Genomic DNA, 12295 nt, shown 5'->3' on the forward strand with positions numbered 1-12295 from the left:
TGGTGGACAGGCAAAGGGTGGACCATGGCCCTTTTGTGAGAGGTTTTGGACACTCTTTGTTTTCCCTCCAACCTCCCCTCTGCTAAAGTAGAACCTGTCACTCCCGAGATGTTGCTCCTTGACAGTGCAGACCCCCAGGGTCAAGGGTCTGCTTTGCCCATAGTTCTAGATGGTCCCTCACCATCCTCACACACACTAACATGAGGTGATGGATGCTTTGCGGATTGTTGCATGGAATTCACGCCCACAGCTAACTTTTTAGTAGCACTAGTATTACCCTGAAATAGCTGTTGCACGCGTTCACGTCCTGCCTGTGCAGTCTTAGAAATTGTTATGGCTGCACTGAACGTGTTAGGAAGGAGGCTTTTGTTGCCCCAGCCTAGCTCTTCAGGGTTGGAGCTCTTTGCCTTCTGTTTATGAATACATTCTCCACCTTAGCCCTTCGATAGAACTGGGGCAAATGTGAACATGTGTCCTGGTCAGTGGAGACCAGTTGCTATCTCACATGGCTCTACATTAATGTGAGAAAACCACTGGACTGCCCAGTCTGCCTGAAGTCTCAAACAGCTCTGGTAAAGGCTCTGGGAAAACTGTGGGTGTAGGATGGGGCATGTAATGAAAATCTAGAAATTGGAGGCTCTTATTCCCTCCCAGCCCATTATCATATGATTAAGTATTAAAATTGAAAAACAAACAAAAAAATTCTTCTTTGTTTGTAGAGCCTAGGATCATCTTGAATAATCCCTTGGATATTAATCTGTGAAAAAGGGGATGTTCTGGGAAAGTCCATCCAGCTGAGAAGGGAGCCTAATGGAGACTGCAGGGGGGCACCTTTTTCTCTGCCTGGTGGCTCTTGCGTGGTCTGTGCCAAGATGGGACATTCGTTAAAGAGCAGCTTCCTGAATATAAACTATTTTCTTTTTAAAAAGCACAAGCTGGAGATCAGAAAACAGATTTATAAACTAGAGTATTCTGATACTGTCCGTTCTTAGCTTCCCCCTCACCTGCCCCCCTCACACTACACACTCACTGTTTTGTGCTTTTTGGTAGTGATTTCACTGTTTAAAATGGCCCCCAACCTTAGTGTGGGAGCACTGTGATATTCTTATGGAGATAACATATCTGTTAAATAAGCTTTTTTCAGGCATGAGCTATATAGTGCTGTTGGCCAAGAATTCAATGTTAGTGTATTAACAATATATTAACAGAATATATATTTAAACAGAAACACACATAAAACAAGGTCATGTATTGGCTGATTAATGAAAATATTTATGACTAGAGTCTCACAGAAAACTAACCTTATTGTATTTCCAGAAGGAGTAGTGCTTCAATACTTGCTAATAGAGTGTGCCACTTTATAGAACACAACTACCATGAATAATGGAATGTACTATATGTGTAATACCTGTCATTTTAAAAAGAAAGAAATTATGTGCAAAGTGCAATGAAGACTTTGTATTTATATCAAAAAATAGATTTCCCAATAGAAAAATTGACAATTTTATGAAGAGCTTACTCATGGTAAAGAAAAACAAAAGAGCAAATAAGCAGGAAATGGTGCTGACTCTAATTACTAACATGGAGAAAGGAATTAAAATAATTGTTTTTTACCCATGAGATTGGCAAAACTTTTATAAATTCGATAATGGCCCCCAAGTATTGGATAATCAGTGATTTCTTCTAACATGGTGGAAAGGGAAAATGATTGAAATTTTAGGACTGCTCCCTGTTGGTCTATTCCAGGGAAAATCCTGCAGATAGATTAGTAGATCACTGAGAGAATGCCTGTTACTTACAAAAAACTCAATAAATATTATTCAATGACCCTAGATAATTGCTGAGTAGATGTCTGCTATGATATAATTTATGTTTTAGATGGATAATTCAGTCATTTTTAGAAACAAAAAACTTAGTGTTAATTTAATGAGGCAAAAGGGAGTTGTTAATACTGCATAAATCTAATCACCTCTATTGTCACCTTGCTATATACCTGGGAGTTACAATCCCTCTAAAGAGATGGCTGTGATTTTCAAAGTCTAATAAAAGTATCTATATGAAAAGTTTATTTTTCTCTGGAGGTGATGGAGTGCATTTAAGTGGGTTGCACTGTGGAGACTTCTTAAAGTTAGTGCTGCAGCCAATGAATTCCTCATCTTGAGGTGTATTTAACAGAATTATTTTTGGAAGAGTCCTTGTGGAAACCATTCACAGAACCCATGGGTGAGTGCAACTTATGTCAAGGAAATTCCTTCTATTTGGGTATGCTAAACGTATCTCATCTTAAACCTACTGAATTACACTGTAACTCATTCTTAGTATGCACTTTTATGAATTATTAATATATAAGTTGTTGCTATTGTGTATATTTTGTGGTTGTTCAATATATTGTTATGACTCAGGAGGTAGTTGCCAAATGTCTTGTAATTTTATATGGCAAAGTATCTAAAATATCCAACGTTTGCTGTTATAGGTATGGATGCATAGTGAACATATGGAGTTCATATTAATATATTTACATATATACATATACTGGAGGTGCCAAAAAATTTATACACATGACTTGTATTCATCTTTTGTTATTGATATATATTGAATATTACAATTTTAATACAGCCTTTTCCTTTCTTAAAATGTGTATGCATTTTTGGCACTCTCTATGTGTAATGAATGTATTAATAATACCTATTGTTGAGTACTATAAATGCTGTCCCTTCATTACTTTTAGCTTGTAGACCTGATTTTAAGTTACTAAGAAAATGATTAGGGATGCAGAACTAAGGGTAATGAGAAGACTCTTTGAAATACCCTAGTTTAGAAATCAGAATCCTATTGTTTGACCTATTGTAAATTATGAAAACCGTCCCTGTAAGTGACTCTGACTGTCGTTTGAAGTGTTTTGTTTGTTTGTTTGTTTTTTGCAATTCTGATCTTTTCACCTTTCCTGTTAATTTAGCAGTGCTAGTAAGGAAACGAAAGTCAACTCCTTAGAATTGTCAAATAAAGTTTGTAGTTGATTGTTCGTATTTTAGTTTAAAATAAATCTACTTTTTTGTATTAAAAAAATTGAGAAATGTTTACTTAAACTTTTAGCCTCTATTTCCTGGTCAGGAATATGGACTATAATGTCTACGGGATATACCACTTACTGTTGTGATAACATATATGCACATTTAAAAAATATATGTCAGTTCAGAGTTTGTGTAGCACTGGGCAGAAGTTAATTCAATCCTCAAGAAAAAAGAAAAGACCCAATTTCTTTCATCATTTCTTTTCTAGTGAATCTAGATTGGTTCAGTTTGTGTTTTTGTTAGCTTCCTTATTTGTTTATTTTAAAGAAAAGGACTGGGCTTCCATGATCCTCTCTCTGAAGTCATTTTATAGAAGCTTTCAAGCCATCTTCCTCTCACACCGGTATTTATTGGCTAAAACAGATACATGGGCTATATCTCCCACTCCTGCGCTCATGAACAAGTTATTGAAAAGAGGAATGGGGACAATTCTGATTGATTTAGGACAATTAAGACCAGGACTCAAATTTCATATCCACATCCAGGAAACTGATATTTGCACATATTTGTTTTTTGTTAGGGAGTAGGAACTGGGTGTGGAAGGGATTGTGAATCATCTAGTCAGAATGTTTACTATGAAGCCTCAGGACTCTTCTTGTGCCTCAGTTTTTCATTTTTCATAGAATAGAGTTTGTCCTGTTTTAGTAAGTATTGGTAAGAGAAAAAAATATATAGATAGCATGGATATCACTACCCTCACATAACTGTTCAGAAGCTTCTCACCAACCCAGGCCAGAAATGACCTCTTGCTAATTCTTCCTCAGAAACATGGATTCCGGTATCTTGCAAGTTTTCCAGAAGGAACTCACCTGCTCCGCCTGCATGAACTACTTCATAGATTCCCATCACTATAGATTGTGGGTATAGCTTTTGCAGGCCTTGTTTCTACCTCAGCTGGCAGGACATTTCAGCTCTTGTTTACTGCTCTGAATGCAAGGGAACAACACTGCAGAGAGACTTTCAAACAAATATTAGTGCGAAGAAACTGGTTTTCCTTGCCAGAAAGGCCAGTCTCCTGCAATTCCTGATCTCTGAGGAATATACATATGGTTTACACGAAGAGACAAAGCAGATTTTCTGTGAAGACCGCAGGAGCCTGCTCTGTTTGCTCTGCTCCAGCTCTCAGGAGCGCGAGGCTCACAGACTCTGCTCCATTGAAGAGGCTGGGGAGGAATCCCAGGTAAGTGATATCCCTGAAGATCCATTCTGTAAAGGATGCTTGAATTCCTTTGGGTCTTTTTCCTTGGAGATTGGTACTCTATCCCGGTGTCCCTTTCAGAATCGCTGTCCTGGGGTTCCTTGGCCTGAAGCCTCCCAAATGTGACAAATATAGGATGTAAATAAGGCAACCTTAAGACCCCCTTGTTTTCATTAGAACTGATATATCTCTTATTCTGGACCCACTCCCTATATTACGTCTAAATTTTCCATTATCCCCTTCACTGGCACTCTGACTCATGGTTCTTTTGCAGGAGAAGCTCCTGAAGAAAATGAGATCTTTATGAGATAAATCTTTTGAAAATGATAGAAACCTGAATGTGGAAACTACCACAAACAGATCTTGGGAGGTTAGTACTACACTTCTTCAACCTTAAGCATGAACTTGCAGTGAACATATGAGTGACTTTTAAAACAGGAACTTAATCAAAAATTATAATGTTCTTTGGGATTCAATAATGGAAAGGGTGTTTATCCTATATATACGATAGTAGGTTCTTAGTCAGGATTTCTAACTACACTACAGATAGCACCCAAAGCATGAAGCATGTTGGTTTATTCCCAGGATACGTATTGTACACTAACAACCACAAGAAACTGGGCCATTCCACAGAGTAACATATGTGGTGGGATGGGTAAATACCGGCCATAGGAGACATTCGGCAGCCATAGAAAATGTAAGTGAAGACTCTGAGGCAGTGTAAGTATTAATACGAATGCTGGTAGACAGGTAATATTTGAAAACAGATGGAAAATTTAAGAAAGAGAGAGCAGTGTCTCAAATCCAGGGAAACCCTAAAATTAAGTAGCCCAAGTAATTAATTCTGAATAACGTATAATGTATGATGAAAAAAGTGATGAGATGAGGCTTTGTGACTTAAGGCATACATATAACCATGCCAACTAGAAATAGTATCTAAATAGAAGGAGATGTCTAAGTACTTTAGGGGAATTTTTTTTTTTAATGTCAAATTCCTAGTTTTTTGTTTTTTTCCCCCCTCCTTCTTCCGTCTCCACCCCACTTCAGTTCAAGCCATTGTTTCTCAGTCTAGTTGTGTAGGACACAGCTCCCTGGCCCATGCTGGTATTATGAGCCTTGCGCTCTCCCCTCCGCTCCACCCCCAAGCAGTCCATTGAGCCCGGCAGCAGCTTACAGCAGCCCACAGCAGCCCATGGCAGTTTAGCTCCAGGGAGAGCCGTTGTTCACAATCTTCGCTGTAGAGGGCACAGCTCGCTGGCCCATGTGGGAATCCAACCAGTGATCGGCGGTCCGACCACCTGAGCCACAGGGCCAGCCCATACTTTTTAGGGGAATTTAAAAAGTGGTTTTCTCATTCTGAATTGTTATCTTGAAGGTATGATATCTACTATGAAGTTACTCAACAAATATTTCACGAGCACCTAGTCTGTCAAATATTGACCTAGAAAATGGAGCAGGAAACAAGATAGAAAGTATCCTTGCCCTAATAAAGCGTACAGTCTAAATCATAGGGGCAAATGATCAACATGTAAATAAGTAAAATTCATGATGTTTTGAAATGTGTTAAGGTCTTTGGAGAATAATAAAGCAGTAAGTAGATCTCGACCCCACAAATTAACTGGAATGTCTGCAACATAGGGCTGTAAAACTCCTTTTTGTCCCTCTGGCCCGAGGCAGGGAAGAATGCAGATACTTTGGCACAAGCCTGAAGCTCGGCCCACCCTAATTGATCTTGGGTGTTTTTAAAACCTCCAGTTCCCCTTTTTTGAGTTCTCTCTTTTCCTGGGAGAATGTATGGGAGCAAAAGCAATTGTGCAATCCCTTCTCCCTTTTTAGCTGTGCAGGGAACAGAGGAGGACATTATAATTTGAATTTCTCCTTTATAGTCAGAATCAATAATACCTGTATGAACTGTAACTCCCTTGGATATTAAATTAGAACGACCAAGGAGAAGTCCAACAGTACCTGGGGGAATTGGACCAAAAAGTCCAATGGGCACACATAAAGGAGATTGTCCAGGAAGTAATAGAATATGCTGTGCTGCACAGAGATCTGTAGCAGCACTCCCTTCCATAGTAGGACTTCATTGTTGAGTTGAAAGTCGGGGGTAGGTACTGCCTGATAATTCTGAAAGGAAGTCTGATTTACATATGCCTCGGTTTTTGTCATGGGGGCCTGGGCCTGGCCCCCAGCATGAAGAGGGGTCCCATTTTTATGAAAAACTGATCTGCATTCAGAAGCCCAATGATTTCCTTTTTGGCATTTAGGGCACAATCCAGGGGGTCTAGGTCCTGTAACAGTATTAGTATTAGGCAAACAGGAACTGTTTTTATTTTTCTTTCTGCATTCTTTTCTGATATAGCCTCGCTTTCCACAATTGTAGCAACTGCCAGGAAATTTATTTTGACCTATTTTTAATCCAGTCATGGCTTGGGCTAACATATTAGTTTTAAATAGTTCAGTCCCTACTCCTTGACACACACGGATGTGTCCCATAGTGTCAGTTTTTCCTCTCATGGTCCCGATGGCCTTCTTGCAGTCACCATTGGCATTCTCGTATGCTACTATTTGTAAAACTATCTCAGCTGCCTGTAAATTGGCTACATGTTTGTTGATAGCATCCTGTTACCTGGCAACAAATTCAGAGTATGGTTCTCTAGGACCTTGTAAGATTTTTTGAAATGACATCGGGGCTTTACCCTCAGTTTCTACTTTTTTCCATGCCATTAGGCAAATTCTTTGTAATTGTTCAATAGATTGTTCATTCATTCCTCATTGATCTTGGGGGTTTTCCCAATGGCCACTCCCAAGCAATTGATCTTTTACAATAGTTATATTGTGAGCCTGATTAAGTCTAGCTTGGGTTTCTGCACCATCAATCCACCAAGTTTTAAATTGCAAAAACTGGGATAAGGAAAGACAAGTTTTGGCTAGGGTGTTCCACTCTGTGGGAATTAATCTATTGCCATTAGCTGCACTCCATATAAGACCCATGGTGTAAGGAGAAGTAGGGTCGTACTCTGTTACAGCTTGTTCAAGCTCCTTTAAAAGCTTAAATGAAAATAGCTCATGTGAAAATTCCTGAACAACATTAGGGTGGTCTGGATTCGCGTCAGGTGTAATGCGCTCACGAATGACAACAGGAAAGGCAAATGCCTGGATGTCTCCTTCTAGTCTCGCCTGCCTTATACCCTTCTCCACTGCAGAGAGAACTGCGGGAGAGCCTCCGGAAGGAGTGGGAGGTGCGCGCAGCAGAGAAAAGGATTTGCCTTTTTCTTTTCCTGCTGTGTTGGTGAATCCCATTCACATGCTGTAAAAGCTGGCGACTGCAGATCAGGGGAGGGAGCTGAGGGCTCCAACGAGGTATATACTGTGGGAGTTTTCAGAACCCCTTTCTCCTTTTCCTCAGATTTCTGTACTTCCTTTTTTCCTGTATCTTTCTCATCAGTTTGTAAAGGTTTTAAAACTGACTGGATTAATCTCCACGTATCCCAGATGATTACTGTGAGAGAAACTCCTTTATGATATAATTTGCGGAGTTCTGTACCAACTTTTTCCCATGTTTTTAAATCTAACGTCCCTAAATTTGGGTACCAAGGGCAATGAGTTTCAATCACTTGGAGGAGCTCTTCTAATTTCTGATATGAGATTCGAGCTCCTCCAGCCTCAAGAAGGTGCTTGAGCAAACAAATATAAAGCCTATATGAGCTATTAACATTCCCCATTATGTATAGAGAAAAGGATAGAAAGGAAGAAGACTTTCATTCTGAATGGATTCAGATGCCCGTCTGGCCACATCCCTCGTGGGACTTTTCAGATCTGTCTTAGCTAAAGGTGCACCTGTATAAATCCCGGGCATGGTTAATGCCGTCAGGCGCTAAGTCACCGTTTTGCCTTATGATTAGACCACGGAACCGCAGATTCAGGCCCACACAAGCTCCGTAGCTGAGGCCATAAACACACACTCACACATTCACACCCTTGCACACAGAAAGAGGAAATTCCCCTTTTACCTTGGTTAAATTCTCCAGGAGTTACCCTACTTTCTTCCAGTGGTTGTCCTGACCTCTCCCAGGCCTTGTGCCATGAAACCTCTGAAACCTTTTTGTATTCCGACTCGAAGTCGACCTTCCTTCTTGAGTCCCACAAGTGAGTCCCAAAAGCAGGCCTCAGAATCGTGCCCCACATTGGGCAGTAGGTGTTGCATCCCATGCCATGAGAGTTGTGGGGAGCGAGGAGGGTGGTGCAGGGTTAAGCAGGGTCAAGTCTTCCTGTATGGAGACTTGAGAAGCATGAGTGTGGGATGTGATCTTCAGGAAGCACCGTGCATTGCTCTAAGACTGGAGTGTTTTCTTGCATGGGGTGCTCAGACTTTTACATCTGGTAGATATTTCTGGGAGATAGACATGGAAGACTCTTGGAATTGGGCTTTAGGAGTCTGCAGTGATTATTGGAAAGAGAAGAATAGGAATTTCCACATAGATGAACAGAACGGACTATTTGTTCTTGGGTGTGTTAAGAAAGACATCCACTGCCTCCCTGTTGTCTTCACCACCTCCCTATTTTATTGTAATATGTGCCAAGGCCTATTGACCGAGTAGGAGTATTCCTGGAGGATGAAGGTAGAGCCATTAGCTTTGTAGATGGTGCTCAAAGTTCCCTGATATGTAGCATCCTTTCTTGCTCCTTCGCTCCCCATCTCAGACCTATCTTTTGCTGTAGTCACTTCTGACCAGAGACAAATCGGGACTCTGTCCCTATGCTGGAGGAATCCCACTACCTAATGAAGCCCTTTTCCTTGTGCCTTGTCAAATAAGACAAATATACTGTATTGTACTGTTTTTAGTTTCCTTCTATGTCATGAAAATCCGTTTACTGTTTTATTAAATATAGCGATAACACTAAATAGATATCTATCAGTTTGTTCTTTATTCATTGTGGGAAAATCATCACCCATGATGCATGGCATAGAATACGTTTTGCTTTATTTCTGAACTGTCATCAGGAAGTAAAATAATAGATGACAGGGGTGCCTGAAAAAGGTAAAATTCAATGCAAGAGACCAGGTACCATTCTCTTCCCCAACAAACATAGTTTAAAGACCCAGTGGCAATCTGGAAATAATTTCCTACTTTCCCTTCATCTAACTATATTCTCCTTATTCATCATGTCTCAATTTAATAATCTGTAGTTTGAATTAACCTTATTTGAACACTTATGCCGTGTATTCCTTTGTAATTCTCACCACGTTTACACATACATAAGCATTATCAGTATCCTCTATTAGACTGAAAATCATAAGATGGTTAGACCAGGACTCTCCTTATCTTCCCTAGTAGTTTCATCTAGAGCTACTTGTTCACACATTACACTACCTATGTAGTACATACATCATGCCCCGTATCTCATTATCACTCTCCTAGTTTCCCTTTATGTAACTATTTGCGAAGGCCTCTGTGTCATTTCCCCAAATCTATCATCCCATGCACCCTCTTCTCTTCAGCTGTGATTAATCTGCTGATTAAACGCTTCACCAAATATCTAATCTCAATTACTACATTTTCATTTATAGAGTTTCTGTTTTTTCTTCTTCAATATGACAACCGCATTCCACCCAGTTTGTTCAGGTGTGTGAAAACTCAAATTGAAAATAAGGTTGTCTTGAGCCCCTTTCCTCAGCTGCCGGTAAGATACACAGTCCTTCCCAGGAAGCTAAGGCCACGTTGGGGTGAGGCCCTCAGTTCATCCAGCGACTAGCACGGCGCCCGCCCGGGAGCTCTCGCCCCGCACTCGCCTGCATCATGGCCTCTGTCTCGGAGCTCGCCTGCATCTACTCTGCCCTCATCCTGCACGACTGTGAGATGACAGTCACGGAGGATAAGATGAATGCCCTCATTAAAGCAGCCCGTGTAAATGTTGCACCTTTCTTGCCAGGCTTGTTTGCGAAGGCTCTGGCCAAGGTTAACATCAGGAGCTTCATCTGCAATGTAGGGACTGCGGGACCTGCCCAGCAGCTGGTGCTGCCCCAGCAGGTGGTCCTGCCCCCTCCACCACTGCTGCCCCAGCTGAAGAGAAGAAAATGGAAGCAGAGAAAGAAGAATCTGAGGAATCTGATGATGACATGGGCTTTGGTCTTTTTGACTAAACCTCTTGTAATATGTTCAATGAAGAGCTGAACTCTGAAAAAAAAACCTTTTTTGTAACTTTAACATTGATCCCTCTAACATTTCATAACGTGAATTATGGTGATATACGTAAAAATAATGTTTTCTACAAGGTTAAGTGAAAATCATTATTCATTACCCATTTCTTGGAATATGTGTTGTAGCTATTCCCTTACTTTTGAAATACCAGGTGAAAGACTACATGGATGTATACAAATATAACAGCCTTTAGTATGTTCCAATTTTATATAACTGGTGGTGGTTTTCAATATGGCTCTATAACTATGGAAATATTTTGTTCTTCAGAGATGTAAAAGAACAACAGCCCTTTCTGTTGTAAATGCAAAAGAAATGTAAAAGAAATTTTACATTTCTTCATTTATAATGAACATAAATATTTGTCCTTGTATAAAAACATTGAGTAAACAGTAATACTCTAAAAGCTCTCAATTGTCTGTCACTGGTGGTGTCTAATTCATTTTTTGGTCAACTGTTTATACCAAAGTAATAATCTATGGCATTTTCAGTCTTAATAGATTTCAAAAAAAAGTAATTTTACTGTGCAAATCAGTACCCGTGCTGAACAGTATCATTTTTTAACTGAAAGTGGATGTTTATACTATCTATAAACATCAGACTTAACTGTCAAAGCTCTCCCTAGTCACAGGCAGCTTTTCACTCGCTGAGCCTCTTTCGGTGACCTGGTCAACTTCTGGCTAGGACAATGGAACCTTAGCTACCAGTCAGCAGCAGATGACAATGCTGAGGAGATGGGGCCACAAACAGGTTGATTCCCGCTGAATTTGCTGTGGTTCCTTTGCAGGCAGGAGCCAGAGCGCCAACCAACCCACCCTTAGACAGAAGTCGGAGGTGTCCAGTTATTTGCTCCTGGCTCCTCCCTTCTGCAGCACCCAGCAAAGGAACCTGGACTTCAGTCTACAGTAGAGCTGCTGTGCGTAGGGGGTAGGGTTATACCGAGAACAATCTGGTTGATATCACCACCCAGTTGATGATCTCACCCCGCCACCCAGAGCCCTCTACCACCCCATCCGCCCTCCACCTTACCCCAACCACCACCACCAACGGCATTGGTCTTTTTTTATTTTTATTTTATTATTATTTTTTTAAGGACGGTGCAACTCACAGTGCCCATGCGTGGAATCAAACCAGCAATCTTGTTGTTATGAGGACCACTCTCTAACCACTGAGTTAACCGGCCACCCCCTTTTTAAACTTTTTTCATTACAGTTGACATGCAATATTATATTAGTTTCAGGCATACAACATAGTGATTAAACATTTATTAGACTTACAAAGTGATCACCTTGATAAATTTAGTACCCGTTTGACACCATACATAGTCATTACAATACCATTGACTATATTCCCTATGATGATTTTGTAACTACCAATTGTATTTCTTACTTGGCCCTTTTCCTAAACCCGCTGCCAGCATTTCCCATGCCACCCAGAGATCCATCCTCTACTATTGCTGGCTGTGGCTGCGTTGTCCTGCCTGCTGAACTTTCCTGGTCACTATAACAATAGCCTCCATAGTATGTATTTCGTAAGCACACTGTTTCCAAATTGAATTTGGAGCATAAACAAGGCAGATGCCTCACAGACGGTACTGCCCCAACTTCTGGTCTTGGGGAGCTACAGGAGCCCTCTGACCCCACCTCCTTCCCTGGGTCTGAGCAGCACCTACCCCAAAACACTTCTCATTCACTGGATGGTTTAGGAAACCTGCTCAGAGTTCCCTAGCCAGCCAGCCAGAGCAGGACCACCCCAATCTGTATCTGTATCAGGATAGTCCAGTGGTAACTTCAAAGTCTTAATATCCACAATTCCTTTAAGCAACA

At 40.8% G+C, this 12295-nt stretch overlaps 1 protein-coding gene and 2 pseudogenes across 1 annotated transcript; all 3 read left to right on the forward strand.

Moving 5' to 3' along the window:
* Positions 1–3839: 3839 nt before the first annotated feature.
* On the forward strand, positions 3840–6327 carry LOC109451368 (E3 ubiquitin-protein ligase TRIM48; annotated as a pseudogene).
* A 2027-nt stretch (positions 6328–8354) lies between these two features.
* On the forward strand, positions 8355–9001 carry LOC141566963 (tripartite motif-containing protein 51-like). The gene is given in 2 exon segments (XM_074337074.1): positions 8355–8823; positions 8826–9001. Coding segments are annotated over 2 exon segments (645 nt in total).
* A 1069-nt stretch (positions 9002–10070) lies between these two features.
* On the forward strand, positions 10071–10414 carry LOC109451386 (large ribosomal subunit protein P1; annotated as a pseudogene).
* The last annotated feature ends 1881 nt before the right edge of the window (positions 10415–12295 follow it).

Source organism: Rhinolophus sinicus, linkage group LG06, assembly GCF_036562045.2.
Source record: "Rhinolophus sinicus isolate RSC01 linkage group LG06, ASM3656204v1, whole genome shotgun sequence".
Taxonomy (NCBI): Eukaryota; Metazoa; Chordata; class Mammalia; order Chiroptera; family Rhinolophidae; genus Rhinolophus; species Rhinolophus sinicus.